This window comes from Rhineura floridana, chromosome 4 (genome assembly GCF_030035675.1).
Source record: "Rhineura floridana isolate rRhiFlo1 chromosome 4, rRhiFlo1.hap2, whole genome shotgun sequence".
Classification (NCBI taxonomy): domain Eukaryota; kingdom Metazoa; phylum Chordata; class Lepidosauria; order Squamata; family Rhineuridae; genus Rhineura; species Rhineura floridana.
Genome location: NC_084483.1, coordinates 111,050,453 through 111,067,832, shown reverse-complemented (window position 1 = coordinate 111,067,832; position 17,380 = coordinate 111,050,453). Strand labels below are relative to the sequence as shown.

Genomic DNA, 17,380 nt, shown 5'->3' with positions numbered 1-17,380 from the left:
GGATTTCTTGACAGGTCTTTTGTACAATCTGTGGTCAATACGCATACTGTCCAAAAAAATGCCCCCCAATGAGCAATGGGGAAAAGGAGACAGGACTATAGATAGTTAACTCTGTATTAACTCCATTCTCACACAACACACTGTCCGTACACAAACTGGGGGGGGGGGTGGAGTGAGGAAGAAAGGAAGGAAGATCTATTCCACTCTCTCACACACAATTCCATACAGCATCCATCCACTCTTACACTCGCAGTGGATGGGTAGATGCAATGTATGTGAGTGTGAATGGATTCACACAGACTCCTCAACCCCATATCCATTCATACACACACACCTCTCTGATCTATCATTTAACCCCTAGGGGCATAGCTGCAGAGTCATGATGTTCAGCTCATTGGGAGGGAACACCTGAGGCGGTGGGAAATGGGGCAGGACTACAAATAAATCAATTTAATCTGCAGACCAGCTACTTTCCTCCTGCTGCTCAGTTGTTCCCTGCCTATCAGAGGAGCAGCATGGGAGGACATTTAACCCCCCACTCTCGGTGAAGAACATCCCCCACTTTTTTTCCTAAGCTTAATCACAGTGTCCCCAGGGAGCAATTTTAATCAGGACTGGAAGTGAGGAAGAGAGGAGAAGCAGATCTCACATCACCCTGAATCTCCCTCTTGCCGCTCAGCCACTTAACAGGGAACATCACCCTGAATCTCCCTCTTGCCGCTCAGCCACTTAACAGGGAACAGCTGACTATCAGGGAAAAGGAGGCTGTAGCCATGCCCTCTTTTTGTTGCTCCTCAGCTGATTGGCAGGAGGGGACATCACAAGCCACAGAAAATTAGACAAGGGGTTGCATGTGGGCAACAGGTTGCTACCCCTGAACTCATGATAGAAACAAAGGGAATGTTTCTTGAAGTGTATGCATATTGGCCAGAGAATGTACAAAATGTAGACATGATATACACATTCCGCAAGCCTCATGGATAGCCTGTATATTGACCAGGGAATGTGGGCAATTCCCTCTTTATGGACAGACTGTATGCACATTCTCCATTATGTGAATGTGCACAAAGGCTAGATGTGATGCACATGAAGTATTCAACTCACAGTACTCTGAACAGATATGCCAAATAAAATATTTGGCTTCAGAAGATAGCAAGTCAGTAGTTCGTATGATCACTTATAGCACATGTGGAAATGAGAGACCATTTGGACTTGCTGTACTCTTGGTAAAGTGGTCTCACAATTGATGCATCACAGCCATGACTTATAACTCATTTACCTCACCATCACAAAGATGCTGAAAATGAGTTGACTGATGTTGTGGCAGTTGCTGATTAAGTTGTGAGTTATATTTGCAGTTACACAGTCACAGTACTGTAGAAACAACGCAGCTCAGCTTGGCCCTTAGAGTGAATGTATCTGTCAGCATCATTTTTATATATAATATCTTAGACTTATAAAGCAAATGCTGCCATTTTATGCCATGTTACTTTCCAATCTATTTTGTTGCCAGTTGTATACCGGGCCCAATTCAAGGTGTTGGTATTAACCTTTAAAACCCTAAATGGTTTTGGCCCAGTTTATCTGAAGGAACGCCTCCAGTATCACCAAATATGCCGCCAAACAAGATCGGCCTCACAAGACCTTCTCTCGGTCCCACCGGTGAAAACAGCTAGGCTGGTGCGGACCAGAGAAAGGGCCTTCTCGGTTGTGGCCCCCACCCTCTGGAACTTGCTTCCTTTTGACCTTCGACATGCCTTTTCCCTGATGGCTTTTCGTCGAGCCTTAAAGACCTTGTTATTCAGGCAGGCCTACGGGATTTCTGGGGTGGGTTAGGCTATTATGTTGTATTACTAACGGGTGGTTTAGATGTATTGTTGTTTAATATGGTGACTGTTGTATGAATATGTTTTAAATTGTATTTTATATTGTGTAAGTCGCCCAGAGTGTCTGTTAAGTCAGACAGATGGGCGACTAACAAATAAAATTTTGTTTTTATTATTATTATTATTATTTAATTGAACAGGATGTCCATCCATCCATTTCACTATTTGCCACACACAGACCATTCAGGTTTGTGCTCTAATGTAATCCAGGAACATAAAACCAAATTTTCCACCATGTCCCTTTGGGGATTAGTTATGTTTAGATTACTTTGTAGGCTTGCTAGGGAAATGAAAAAGAAAAGACAAACAGAGCTAGAGCTAGGTACTGGAATGCTACAGAAAGCAGATTCTGTTTGCTGGTTTTTCATGCAAAGGTAACCATTAATATGCCTCAGCTGGCAGAGAGAGCTACAGCATGTTTCTAGAAAGCCAGTGTTGGCACCACGGCAAGCCCCACAGACATTAAGGCTCCATATCTGCCATTTGCTAAATATACAATGGCTATTAACTAAACTCACTGTGAAAGATTAAATATATTTAATCTCTTTGCTGTAAAACCAGTGCATGACATGCCTTGGTCCCAAAATAAGATGTTTGATTCAAGCCACTGTACAATGCAATATACTATCTGCATTCATCTGTCGTGGCTCAGAATTCTGGAAAAGGCTCTAAAATTTGAATCTTTGACCCAGATTTCAGATTGGCATTTGATATGATCATGCAGTATCTTAAAGAGTCTCCAGGTAAAATAAATTATTTATACACTGTATTCACACACATACACACAGATTCTATTCTGAAGGGTTGTGCGACCCTCCAGAATAGTGTGAACGGCGACATGGAGGGCTGCAGGGAGGAGAAAGAATCGGCAAAAATAATCTTCCTATGCCACTTTAATTCACAGAAGGGTTTTGCTGGATCCAAGTCGTAGCACAGAAGAAATTATTTGGATGAGAACCAAGTATCCAGTGAAATTCAACTAAATTCAAGGGGCTATTGACATAAGCAGGGGAATGTCCCATGAGAAACTTTGGCCTTCTGAGCCTTTGCTTTATTCACAATGAAGTTTGTAAGTTGATCAGGAATTGTAACACCAGAATGCTGTTCAGGTGCAAGCACTCTCAAACTATAACTCTATTGCTACTTGGCCTGGCAAGAGCCATGTTTTTCTAAAAGACATCAGTCAGACTGGAACACTTACGCTTTAGGATGTTTCTTTGTTCTAGCTCTTCTGAGGTAGGCCTCTGGCTAAGCCTCCTGCAAAAACAAAAAAATCCAGTTATTAAGACACATAACTGCAATGCAACAGGTTTCAGCAGGATTTATTTTCAAAACAAAATTTTCAAATGCCAATTTATAGTCATGATGGCTGAACATATTAAGTTTGTGATTGAACGGGGTTAACCTGGGTTTTGAAACAAATGCATATTTAGCATTTAGGCATCAATATACCAATGTGTGTATGAAGTCCCCTTAACTTTCCACAAAATCAGCTGGGCATCTATAGGCTTGCCTTTGCACAAATCAGTGACATGCCTGCTTTTAGAATGTACACAGTTTGAAAATATCACTTCACCTGAAATAAAACAAATAATCCATTAATTAACAGTGGAAAACACTCATTTACTTCAACTTGCTCAGGCAATTTATGAGGGAACCTATTCGGAATATGTAAGAGAAAAATAAAAGACCAGGACATCAGGCAAAAGATTAAAAAACATGCTCAGTTAAGGCAAAATGCTCTTTGATTCATGTCAAATAACTTCAGAGATAGCACATAAAAGTTTTATCAATGCAAGTTATGCATTGACCAGAAAAATTATCCAACCTGTCTGAAGCTCAGTCTTTACAAGCCAGCTAAGTGCTTATCATAGACCCATTTAAAATAAAATGCAGTTAAAATGATTCAGCTCAAAAATCTGAAGCAGCCTGAAGTATTCTTTGTTTGTTTGTTTTGCTTCCTGTATTTGGCCTAGCTTCTGTCCAAAAGTGTGAATTAGTGGAATTGGAATGCAGTCAAGTTATTAGTGATTAACATATGTGTTATTTTTGTTGGGAGGGGTGGAGAATGGCAGCAAATTCCTCCTATTCTATTGAAAACAAAGTCAGTCAAACCATGTATGACATCTGTAGTGGGTTCATAATTATGAAATGCAATTTATTTCATAGTGTCCCACCTCCCAAACTTGCTCAAATTATAACAGGTACCTCACTAGCTTTGTGCCGATCTGATTTCTGATTTCCTGCCTCTCCTCTTCAGATGTTCTCTGCAAGATGTTTTTGTCTTCCAGTTCTTTTTTCGATGGCCTGTTGCCAAGTTTGATTGCAAGGGTATCCCTACGACGTATTTTACTTGCTAAAGAGCCTGGGATGGAATGGAGGAAGAAGAGGATAACAGGAGGAAATGTTCATTCATTCATTCATTTATGTTTGTGTTTATAACATGCCAAACCCCAGCAAAAATGTTTTAATGCAACACATGAACACCCTCTATCTTTTAGTTCCTTTCAATGGAGGAATTTTAACTGATATCAGAAGCAAAATAGTTTTGACCTATTTCATGCCCGCAAGAACTTGAATAATTTAGAAAGGAACAACCTACCAGTTAGTTTTGGCCAGAAGATCCCAAGCTTTCCCCAGTGCCTAAGAAATTACCTGATATAAAACCTCAGCTTTAGCAACTTGCTGCATGACAAGGGTGAACTTTCAGTCATCTCTCATTAAAGCATTTTCGTATTTTAAACAACCAACAGTCCATCAATCAACAATCACTGACAAGTAATTATTTGTAAACAAATTTAAAATGCATTATTATATATTTACATTTTTTTTAACAATGAGTTTTGTGGTCTCAGAAAGATCCAGACCAAAGGTTTCTGGAGAAAGTTAATTTGTTCTCCTACAGACTGTCACCACACCCACACTAAAAATTTTCCCTATATACACAGACATTAGCTTCTTTCAGTGACATTTAATATTTTATGTATACCATTTATACCATTTCCTTTTCCAAAACAGCTTCAAAGAGGCTTACAATATAATACTAATATGTAAGATATGACACACAAACAACAATGATGTAAAACAATAGACAGAACAGGTAAATAAGACCAGCAGGTAAAACCCCAGAGAAAGCAGTAGAGAAAAGGTAATTAATAGGTTCTTAGATATCATTGAGAACCAAAAAAGACCCTGAAGTATTAACCTGGGTCCTAAATGACGAGAGATGGTACCTGGAGAACCTGTCAGGGGAGAGGACCAGAACTGGGGTGCATATCCAAGGTCAGCACTAGGTTTGAGGGGGCCGTCGGCAAGGGGCCCTCTGCTTCTACCTTTAGCACCACCACCTTGGTGTTTCCACCAGCAAACTCAGCAGAGGGCAGGCAACAGGGTGGGCTGTGCTGGCAGGCAGCCTAGAGCTAAAAAGAGATATGCTAGGCAAAGTGACTGAAGCACCACCATCTTAACTTTCCCAGAATGCCTCTGGGCCATTCATTGGAACCTAGAGACATTCTGGGGAAATTAATATGGCAATGGCTGCAGCTGCCTCACCCAATGCTTCTCTTCAGAATACTAGGACTTATTTTTTAAAAATAAAATAAAATACATTATTTTTTAAAATTGCCCAGTCTCAGAAGTGGTTAGCCTTGTGGAGCCCTTCAAGTATGAAGAGAAGTGGACTTGTTTCATTTCCAAATCAATAGGCATTCAACAAACTGAGTTTGTTATTACAATGTACAAGCAGGGTCCTGCAACTAAATGTTGCAGTTCTTCCCTTCTGTGCATGTGTTACCTGATCCTGTGGTTGAGGGGGCTGAAACAAACTAGACGGAAGCCTCTGCTCTAATGCGAGTCTTCCATGTGCATTTTTTTTAGCTTTTGAATATTTAAAAGTGCAAGCAGTCTGCAGCCACTGTCTCCCAGCCACAGTCCCTTCCAGCCTGCAATATGGGCAATGCAGTGCATTGTATTTGGAATTTGCATTAGAAAGACTTTTAGAAAAAATGTTTCACACTAAAAGGGTTACAAAGAGCAGGAACTCTTTTCTTTGCTGCTACTTTTTGTGGCATTTCCCCAACTGCAGTAGACATACTTGTGCCCAATCCCAGGTACATTAAAACCTTGGATTATTCCATGAATTTCTATGGGCTGCCTTCACATCTCACTGTGAACCAGGAAATGACCTATCCAGACAAGGAGACAGTACTCTCTGTAACTTTTTTTGGTTTTTTCTGTCTCCCTTCATCCCTCCTCCCTTTCCAGACACTCCATTCCACTCCCACCCAGCTGCCAGTTTTTTCCCTTCAGTCTCTCAACATTCCATCCTTATGAGGCTGTTTTCACATTTTCCCTCATGTTATTTTTTCTAAAAACTTTTTGTAGTTCAGCAAACCTCAGGGTTCCCCTAGTCTTGTGTATGTGTGCTGCTGTTTTGGCTACATTATGGACAACACTCTTCCCTGAAGTTCAGAAATAGAATATAAGATAATAGGCTGCATGCACATAAGCATACAACTATATTCTGTTTACGTCACTATAGTTATACTTGATTTGCTGAAGTAACTTGACCAACAATGCTACTAGAAGCAATAACTGGTGTTCATGGGTGTGCATATACTGCTTTGACACAGAAGTAGAATTGTCTGCTCAACAAGTACCACTCCCTCCTGCCCCATTGTAAACATTACTTAATGGCCATGCATGAAGCCATCTTACTTTCACTATTCCCATCGTTGTCATCATCTTCATCATCTTCGTCATCATCTGTGTAGAGGATAGGCCCATCTGAATCAGAGTCACTGGTGTGATTCTCTTTAAAGCTTTCACTTTCTGGAGTGTTTAGGGCTTCAGAAGGTTCATCTGTTGGGGCAGGACTTGATTGGTCAGGGCTCTCTTTTTCCTGATCTTCTTTGGTAACAGAACTGTAGACCCATAAGGGGGGGAAATGCTGTAGTATTAACACAAAACCTACACACACACGACATGGGGGCCACTTACATACATGCAAATCTGAGGCAATGGTTGTGTTTAAACATAAAGCCATGACACAGTTTATTTAACTGTGGTTTGTTGACAAACCAAGTAACTGTGGCTTGTTTTGCCTCATGATAGTTTAGCTTTCTAGTGGCTTTTGCCTCACACTTCTGTAACTAGATGAGAATTAAGCCAGGATATCTGGTTTGGACATAATGAGAAGCCATTGTTAATTTAGGCTGAGATGTATAAGCCACTTTCAAACCATGGTTTCGTATCTGCTTTGCTGGGCGCAAACCATTGGCTGATGTGGGTTTAAACATACAAATAAACCACAGTTAATCTAAACAAATGATGGTGTGAGCCAGACCACTGTGTCAAAATGGCTGACTCTTACAAAATATTAATCTGTATTTAAACCTAAAAATGAATTGTTTCCACAAAGTAAACAGAAGGGGGAGATTAGAAAACATAATTAGCACATAGATTAGGCTAGAAGAGTTCTGCTTGGTGCTTACATAGAGAGAAAGAAATGTACTACAATAATTGAGGACTGCTGTAGCATGGCATATCTGCAACATGTATCCTCCTACACAGACACTGTGGGAAGTGTAGATAACGTTATTTTTAGGATTCCATTTGAGACGTTGGGATTCCTAAAACTCTCAGCTAGCCTCCATTTATAAATGGAATGCAAATGTGTAGCTTTCATAACTATGAAGATGAATTTAAAAAATTAAAAAATATGCAGATAGTGGGTCAGGACACATATAATGACAAAGAAAGGTTTAGCCATCCTCAGAGTCATGTAAGCCACCCCTGGTTTGAGTTTGGTTTAAAATTCTTATTTGAAGGCAAACTGTTTGTGCAAATTATAGTTTACCTGATTTGGATGCAATAGCAAACTATGGTTTGCTGTAAACCTGGCAGTTAGAGAACTGGAGGAAAGGAGGGAGTTTGTGAGCTCCATGATTTGATGTTACATATAAACTAACTCAACATCTACATAAGGATTCACTGTGAAAACACTTGAGCTTCTCTGCTCCACATAAGCACCTTCACGGCCTCTGATAATATTCTGCTACCTATAAAATCTTATAGCCTACCATCACCACCTACCACATTGCATCTTTCTCCATTACCACTTCAGAAAAAAATGTCCGGACAAGAATACAGTAATTCAGATGTTACATTCAATATGTAAATATGCATATTGAAAAAATCTATCCAAAGTGAGAAAATGTGCACAACTTTTCTTTAAAAAATGATCTGCACCAGAGCCGGGCAACATGATACTCTTGGATTACATTCAGCAACCCGAGGCTTTGCCCTACTCTATACAACCTGTGTGTCAATCACTCCAGAGTTAAGTGTTTTTCTGGGTGAAGACCTTGATTGGTTTCCAAATGGCATCCTGGCTTTATGTTGTGGAATTGATTTTAAGCACACAATGTGAGTTTTATTTATGGAGGATCTGGATTTTTATTGTTTTGAGCACAGGAAAATTGAAAGAGCTTCAGATTAGCAAGAAACACAGCAGAACTTAACACTTTTTTAAAAAAATATTCAGTTTTCATTGTTGCACAGCATGGCAGCAGGGAAATGCAAGATCCTGATACCAGGTTTCAGTAAACAAGGTAAAGTAAGGCAGTTTGTAAGAGTACAGCCTGCCATTGGAATAGAAGCATTACCAAGGTCATCTACTCCTGAAATTGTATGTCCTAAGAATGCAGTCAAGACTCAGAAAGGGGGCTACATCAGCCATACCTGCCAACCTTTCTGGGACATTCATCATTCTGTAGAACAGAGAGTGAACTTAATTCATCCTCAGCTTTCCTCCCTTAGAGAGAGGAATTATTCAATGCTTCACCAGATGCCTTTATAACCCCTCTGACGACCTCACAAACAGGCTTGTAGCTTGTCTCAGCCATCCTGCTGCCCAACTCTCTCAAATGGGATGCTCAAGAGAACCAAGGCCAGCTTTGCCATTGCCCTTCCTAGGATTTGCAGGGGATGGGGGTGGCACCTCACTACACAGTCTTTGACAATCATCCTGTTTTAAAACAAAAATATGAGCCTTATGGCATATTCACTCAACCTGCACTAAGAGGAGGGTTTACAACCCTTAGGAATGAGCAAACAATATGAAGAAAACACTTCCAAGTAAATAGTGAATTGTAATTTTGGAGCCCTCTTTGTAGACTTTAAAATACAGATTTGAGAGTCAAGGTAGTCTAACCAATTTATTTTAAATGCTTGGCAATTTTGCTAAACTTTTTGCTGTAATTTTTTTTTATGAATTGCATAAAATTCTGTCCCCATCCCCCCACCTTTGCTTGTGGTATGAAAATATAATTAAAGTGATAATTAAAAAGAGAAAGTTCAGCAAAATCTGAGTTTCAAATCATAGTTCAAACTTTAGGTTAAGGTATATATATATATATGAAAGCCTGCCTGAATTATTCCATTCTCTCCCTAACTATTGCTGCATTGTGCAAGTTATCATAGCTACCTGAGAGCATGTAGTCTTACCATTCTGTGTCTTCTCCCCCAATATCTAGGCTGTTGTCTAAGATAGCACTGCCTGAAGAGCTTTCAATATCTGCTTCAGTTTTCATATGAAGATCATTAGAATCTGTGCCAGGGACAGACGGAGCTATTTCAGTGCTAACTGGCACATCTTGTATGTCTGAGAGACAAGAAGGCTGAGAACCTGGAGACAGAATTGGGATAAATGGAGGAGGTGGCGGTGGTGGAACAGCAGGAGGAGGTGGAGGAACAGTAGCTGTGCTAGGCTGGGTTGTGTCTCCAGCTTCAGAAACAATGCGGAGAGGCTCTTCTGGTTTAGAGTTTCCCACCTTTGTTTCTGAGTTGTCTACTGCTGTGTTTGAGGCAGAAGAAACATCCCCGTTTGCAGGTGTTCGCATGGTCACCTGTTTTCCATGCTTCTTCTTGTCTCTGGGTGTCCCTGTGCCTGTCTTGCTTGACGTAGCCTCTTTAGAGGTTTTTAGAGGGCGAGATGATGTGGATGAAGGAGATGAAGATGATGCCTTGGAAATATGCACTTTTTTTCCATGTGAGGAACTAGCTGAAATGACAGACAGCACATAGATGTCATCATTGCAAAAATGGTTTGTAAATGCTCTTTTTTGTACTGTTAACACACTTCACATTACTGTACTGATTTTCAACCTTAATACTGGAAAGCCTTACTTGAAAAACTAAATAGATAGTATTTACAGCTCCTATGTGTAGTAAGGACATAAATATTTACTGAGCAAGGGGACTATGGTTATACAATTGACAGCTGGTTGCTGGATCATGCACCTCTTCCCTTTCATCACCTTTGGAGCATAAATTCCTCCTGCCCATCTTCTGCCAGCTTTAAGCACTACATCAGCCCAGCTTGCACATCATGGTAAACCATAGTTAAATGATTTACTAAGATTATGCCTAGGAGGGGTGGTTTATTCTTCCCCATGAGTGCACAGAGACTAAAAAACCAGAATCCTTGGCTTAGTGTTAAGTCTGAATCATGAATACGAATAGGAAGCTGTCTTATACTAAGTCAGACCATTGGTCCATCTAGCCTAGTATTGTCTACACTGACTGGCAGGGGCTCTCCATGGTTCCAGGCAGGAGTCTTGCTTGGACCTTCTGTGTAAAGTAGATCCTCTACCACTGAGCCATGGACCTTCCCCAAATGGTAAGCCATGTTTAGTAACCCCAAAAAACAACCTTGGCTTATTTGTTTGAAGCAAAGCAGACCACAGCCCCTGGTTCAGATGTTTGTTCCTCCCCAGCATGAACAAGGGGGAGGAAAGTGGGTGTAATTGTCTCGTGCGCAATAGGTCATGTTTTATGGCTTAACACAGCATGTGAACACTTCCATTGGCACCAATATTAGCTGTGGTAAATGCTAACCAAGGTAACTGAAACAAAGGTTTGAAGCATGTTAAGAAACCATGCTTCAGAAGTTAATGCTATCTATGGTGATCACTGATGTGGAAGTAATACTTAACTGTGACTATGGTCAATGAAGGGAATTTGTGCAAGATTCCACAGCTTACTTCCAGTTGCTTAACTATATTTAAAGAATCGAGAGCAATCACGGAATGGGGAGATAAGAGAACAGTGGGGAAATTTCATCTCCCACATTTTCTGGTAAGAAACATTGTATTATTATTTTTAGAAGTCCCTTTTCTTTCTTTTTTAACTGATAATAAAACCCTATACACACCACCCAGCACTTTCAAATCTGATGTACAAATGTGGCATTCCCACAGGGCTACTGTTGAAACTAAATGCTAATTACATGCTGCCTGTTACTGTGTCTCTAAAATCGGGCATAGGCAATTTGCTACCTCTGAGTTTCATGGGCTTCTTTTAATGGAATCTGGCACTCTTGGACACTTAACAAAAGAACAGGTTTTTCACACCCATTACTGCTAAGGTATTTTTGAAAGCATGACTGTGAAACATTGGGGGAAGGAAATCAGAAACAAGGAAATGAGTAAAGGACATCCAGCCTCCATTGTGTCCTAAGTTGCATGATTTTGAAATCCATATATAAAGATTTTCAGAAGCTAAGTCATAGTTTTCCTCATTTGAGAGAAACAGATTCTGAAGAAAAAAAATCACTGAACATCCGTGAATAAGCGTATTATTTTCATCAAATGTATTTTGGCAGTTGTGTTTGTGAAAGTGATATGCAGGTATTAACCACACCCCTTGGCTTCATGATATATTTCTGATGTAGCTATCAAAACTGAACGACCCTTTTTGTGTTTATTTGTTGTTTTGCTCAGATGGACCTCAATGGCCATCTCGGGCTAGAAATGCACATTATTCTAACCAATATTTTCCAGGGTCCTACTAAAACAGCTTGATAATCACAAGATGTGCCTTGGGATCCCGCTGCTTGCTCTATAAGGGGCCATATGTTGCCCAACCATGCATTACGAAGGCATCAAAAACAAGAACCCTCCCCAAGTCTTATTATCATATATCTTATCATAGCCAACAACTATCGTATGTCTGCTTTCATGAAGTTACTGCTCTTGCTCCATTTTTCACAAGTTAACTGGCGTTTTACACAAGTCTGACTTGTTGCTCACTGGGATTTAACATTTGTTATTGTGACCAGTGGGCAACAATGGGCTGGGAAGCATAGCCAATGGCATTCATTAGACAGCAGAGTGTGTTAGAGCACAGTGGAGAGTTAGTTAACGACCACACACACACTCTAGTATTTCTTACATTGAAAGCAGGCAATAAGCTCCATGAATCTAGAGCTGGCCACCCCTATGTCAATACACACAACATGCATTATGGAACATCCAATGGGCTACTCACCAGCTTCTCGATTCACACTGCGGCTTGTTGGCTTGGGAGGCGGGGCAGAGGCCTGCTTAGCAGGAACCTTGCCTTTTTTTTTAGCATGTGGCACTTCATTAGGCTTATGGCTAGTAGTAGCAGCAGTAGCATTTTTTGGAGGTATGGTTGCTTTTTTAGCTTTAGGCTTAGATTTAGGAGGAGGTGGTGGTGGTGGAGGAGGAGGAGGCACATGGGGCGCCGCTGTTTCGGAACCTTTAGGAAGAGGTTTCTCTAAGAATGAGAAAGTGAACAGAAAGCCACTGACAAATGGACAACAATTGGCAGTAAGCCAGACAAACAAACACTTCTTCATGCTGTTCCACCTCTTGAGAATCAGGAACATTTTTGCTAGTTTTTTTTTTTTGATTGCCCCCAAATTACACTGGGCCTATCCAGGTTGGCTCTCAAAATGCAGAAGCAGGGGAACTACTTTTTTTTAGCAGTTTCATTTTCATTGAAAGAAGATAGCTTGTGTTATTACAATAATTTTACAGATATTTCTCAAACATTCTTAACTGAATTTTCTCTAATTCTCCAGCCCCTTGTTGGATCTCTAATCCTATCTCAAGAGATAAGCAGCATTCTTACTAGAAACAATTAGTATGTAAAAACAAACAGTATGTTAGACAATTGAATACAGCCATGTGTATCACATGTGAGAAGGGCCTTTGAGAAGAGGATACATGGGGTACTAATGTACCAAACGCAAAGCCAGCAGGGGCTCCAAACTCTGACCTTTCCTTTAAATAAAGAAACAAACATTAAGTCTGTAGCCCTCTTAGAAAGTTATGAAGCAAAATGCACTGGTACCCTTCTAAGGGATTTCTGTGAGATGGGCCAACCTAGCTGCTCCTGACTTTCAGTGCTTTTAGCCAATGAATGAAGTCAAAGCTGACATTGACAAGTGAGTTGTTTGGACACTGTCCCAAAGAGCAGGTATTTCCTCCTCCCCCTTCCCTGCCTCTGTCTCATTTTCTAGTCCTTTAGTTTGCCCTTCCTTTTTTCCTAGTACCATCTTTTTGTGATGCGTTCATCTGAGATCAGGTGCACCCTAGAAGTTATTTTAACTTAATAAGTATTGCAAATACTAGTACACAATAATCGTGGGTGGATGTTGAACAATCCCACCACCACCAAAAGCAAAATGTGGAAACTTTACAGAGAGACTAGTCTGCTTCTGTGCAGGAGCTCAAGACTAGGCACTGTAGAATTCACGTATAGTTAGCTTACAGAGCAATGGTATACATGTCTACACAGAAGTAAGTCTTTCTGTTTAATGGGGCTTACTTGGGTACAGGATTGCAGACTAGGCTTCGGTTTTGGGTTGGCACTGAGACAATGCATGACTATTGTGCATTTAACAGCTGCATTGCAAGCAGAAATTTAGCAGGTTAAGCCTTTTCTAATATAGAAACACAATTATGGGAAAGGCTTCACCTGTTCACATTCTGTCTGTCAGATATTCTATTATGTGTGTGGCCACTGATTTTGGGGGGGCCCTCTACTCCACCTGCGAAAGATGATACAAATTTGCATTTGAGACTAAGCATACACAAATTTCATGCAAATCTGTATCCTCTTTTCTTTTATAAGTGGGTCAAAGGTCCCAACTGACATACAGTATTATGGGCCCAAAAACCCCTGTTGGCACCCATGCATGCAACATACCTAGTTAGTAGGCATGGTATGCAATCATGCCCATTTTGTCACCATCAGAAAAATCTCCCCTCTTAAACTGTAATTGGTAACCCCCAAAATTAAACTACCGTAACTCTTCTGTGACCAGTTCTGGGCCAAATTAAGTCCAGAAATGGTCTGTGCTCAGCTATTACAACATCACTGTAGGACAGCAATCATTTATACTTATAATGCCGCTTGATACATGCTGGGTGATTTTAGTGTTTTTGTTTGTTTGCGTTTGAGAGTATTTCTTAAAGCAGATGACAGATTTATAAAAGATACAGGGCAAGCTCTCTTATCTAGCATACACTCAATAATCATTTACTCAAAATCCAAGCAGATGAAAACCTATCAGGATATTATTATCTTTGCACAAGAAAACAAACTTTCTTTTAAACATGTCTCTTGGATGGCTGACACCCCATCATTATTACTAATAGTAAAACTCAAAATATAGAAAGCATCTGCAAGACGACAAAACTTCAGAAGCATGTAACATTTCTAGAATTTTTTATCTGGAATATGTTTGCTTGAAAACCACTCTTAACTCTTCCTGTGCTCATGTACCAGCCTATAAGGATCTAATCATCAAGGCATTCAACATTTCATTATTATAGTTCAGCTCATTTGCTGCCATTGTGAAAAGTCCCCTTTTTACACATGAAAAGAAATCAGATATACAATCTCACTACGTTACAAGATTAACATGGGCCGAGAGATTATAATTATGAGCACAGAACCATGAGCAGAACTGCAGACCTAGTTTTTAAATAAGTTTTAGTCCCTCATAGTGATAAAGAAAAGGTTAGAAACATGAACTCTAAAAACCTCAAATATATAAATAAATAACACACGAACCTATCTGCTGCAGCATAGGCTAAATGAAAAAGATCCATCCTGCCCTTCATCTTCATTTGTACATCACGTGACAGGTCATTGATCTTCTCAGGAGAATATACTTTCTTTGTAGCTAGCAACATCTTTCCTAGGAAATATATTATGTGTCTATTTGCAGGGTATTTTCACATGGCTGGAATGAACTCTGGATCAGGCTGTTAGGTCTGATTTAGGGATGATTTTGTGCCATGCTTATTTATCAAACACACGGCAATCACCTATTAAGAGTCTAGGCACAGCCTTCATTTACTTGAGTGCAATTTATGTTGTGCACCGCCCAGAGAGCTACGGCTATTGGGCGGTATAGAAATATAATAAATAAATAAATAAATAAATCGAAAGGAGCTCCTTCATGATGATAACATACAGATGAGCAGCATGCACTCATAAATGCTATATATGTGCGAAAACATATACTTTATAAATGAATCTGGAATTACCACAAATCTCTTGTTCCATATTCATAAATCACCAATGTTTATTAGAATGCACACTTCACTAAGCATCCATTGATTTTTTTCCTTATCACCCTTTTGGCCACTCCAGAGTGTTGCCTGTAGTTAGCTAGAATATTAAAATCTGTCACGTTTCTTTACCCATGGAAACCTATGGTTAAAAACCTAAAAAAAACCCTGCCTTGCTAAGGTAAACCAGAAGTTCAATATAGTCCAGCATTCTATTACCTACAGGAACAACTAGATTTCTCTGGGAAGACCACAAGCAAGTCATTGAATATACAATCTTTTAACAGAGAGATTTGAGTCAGACATCATGGATAATAGGCACTGACTACTCATAACTATCATATGTGAGAAAATGTTGATATACTAGAAATATTCTATTTTTGCAACAGAACGTTTGAAGCTATTAAGGACGCCAGTCATGGTAAACTAAATTCATATTTCTGTTTGAAAAGAATCAGGGTTTTTTTTTACTGTCATCTTGTTTCTGCAAAGCCACTTTCTCCTTTGTGTTCCTTGTTACAGCCAGAGCAGTTTTCATAATATGCACTGTTTACATTAGATGATCTACTTATGTTTTTTAAAATGAGAAATAAATCAAGATAGGTTGCATTGTAAATTACCTTTTTTACCATCTTTTCTCTCATCTGGAACTTGCTCTTTTGCAGATGCGGAGCTATTATCTTCTGGGGTCCTTATGACATTTTCTTCCTGTAGGGCTTCTTCAGTGATTACTATCGTGTGGCCATTTGAAGTTTCATAATTTACCATTACACCTCCATCTGAAATGAAAACAAAGTCACTGCCTAACTTTGACAGTGTAGTTAAGAGCCTCCCATTTACAGGTTGCCCACTTCTTTAAAAATGCTTTCAGCAACATACAGCAATGAGTCACATTTTGATATACATGAAATGTTTTGAAGCTATATTGAGGAAAATAAAAAAACATAGGATTCTACATTCATAAGTTCTTGAATTCCAAGCATACTTAGTTTACCAGAACACTCACTGACATCTAAAGTTTGGCTCTTCATATTCAATCTGAGCAAGCCATTTTTTTTAACGTACACACAACAGACAGCGTTTTTAAGTTCCACTGATTTCAGTGGAAGAATGAAGAATATGCTTAACTCTCCTTTAAAAAAAAAAGGTTTGGTTTGATCATGCTATTTTATTAGCAGCCAGTAATGGCTCTATGGGCATTCATCTGTCTCACCTATTAAAAAGGTTTAATATTCCTGATTTGATATCTTGATTCTTACACCAGAACTTTTTGGTTCAGATATCATGGGAAACAATGGTTGAAGAAATCAGGAAAACTTAACTGGCCTAAGATTATTAAGTCTGAACCAGGCCTTGCAGTTTTGTAACCTGGGACAGTTTTTGTTCAAGCTGCACAGAAGGAATGGGAATTACCCAAAAGCATAGCTGTGAATACAATCAGATTGAGGTAGGAGGTAATTCTGGTAGTTAGACTGCCTGTTTTATCATTTATCCTCAAAAATCTAAATGCAGTTTTAAAGCACGAGTCAAACTAATTAACTGAACAAAATCATAATTGAACAAATCATAATGAACAATATACCAACCAGCCAACCATGCTGGGAAGCTTCATGCCACTAACTCCAGAAAGGTCTCTGTGAAAATGGCTGGAACAACGCAGCCCAAGTTTCACAATATCACTGTATGAATTACATTGCACATAAATGCTATAAACTGTTAATAATTTCATACATTCGTGCATTAATGCATAGTTTTAGAGACATGAAACTGAGGCCCAAATGCTAAAATACCTTGCTTCATGTCCTACTCAGGGTGAAATGATGAGAGACCTTCAGCCATCTCAGCGCATTCTGACCAGGAAACACTATGCAGAACATAGGACGCTGCCTCTTGCTGAGTTAGTCCAATGGTCCATCTACATCAGTATTGTCTACATTAGCTGGCAGCAGCTCTTCTGGGTTTCACAGAGCAAATCATTCCCAGCCCTACAAGCACCACCTGAGCAGAACAGCACTCTTGTCCACTTGTGCTCCTCAGCAACTGGTATTCTGAGGCATACTGCCTTCAACAGTGGAGGTAGTCCACAGCCATCATGGCTAGTAG

General features: G+C 39.8%; 1 protein-coding gene across 3 annotated transcripts in view; it reads right to left on the bottom strand.

Annotated features, from left to right (window-relative positions):
* The window catches only part of PHACTR2 (phosphatase and actin regulator 2), a 227,280-nt gene that overhangs the window by 15,578 nt on the left and 194,322 nt on the right, over positions 1-17,380 (bottom strand). For 2 of the 3 annotated variants that reach the window (XM_061624027.1, XM_061624028.1), the window contains exons 4-9: positions 15,898-16,056; positions 12,216-12,467; positions 9,393-9,948; positions 6,603-6,808; positions 4,095-4,251; positions 3,088-3,143 (exon numbers count right to left, since the gene is read on the bottom strand). In XM_061624027.1, coding sequence (XP_061480011.1) covers positions 3,088-3,143; positions 4,095-4,251; positions 6,603-6,808; positions 9,393-9,948; positions 12,216-12,467; positions 15,898-16,056 — 1,386 coding nt within the window. The remainder of the gene's footprint in view (positions 1-3,087; positions 3,144-4,094; positions 4,252-6,602; positions 6,809-9,392; positions 9,949-12,215; positions 12,468-15,897; positions 16,057-17,380) is intronic. The other variant, XM_061624029.1, reaches the window with a different exon arrangement.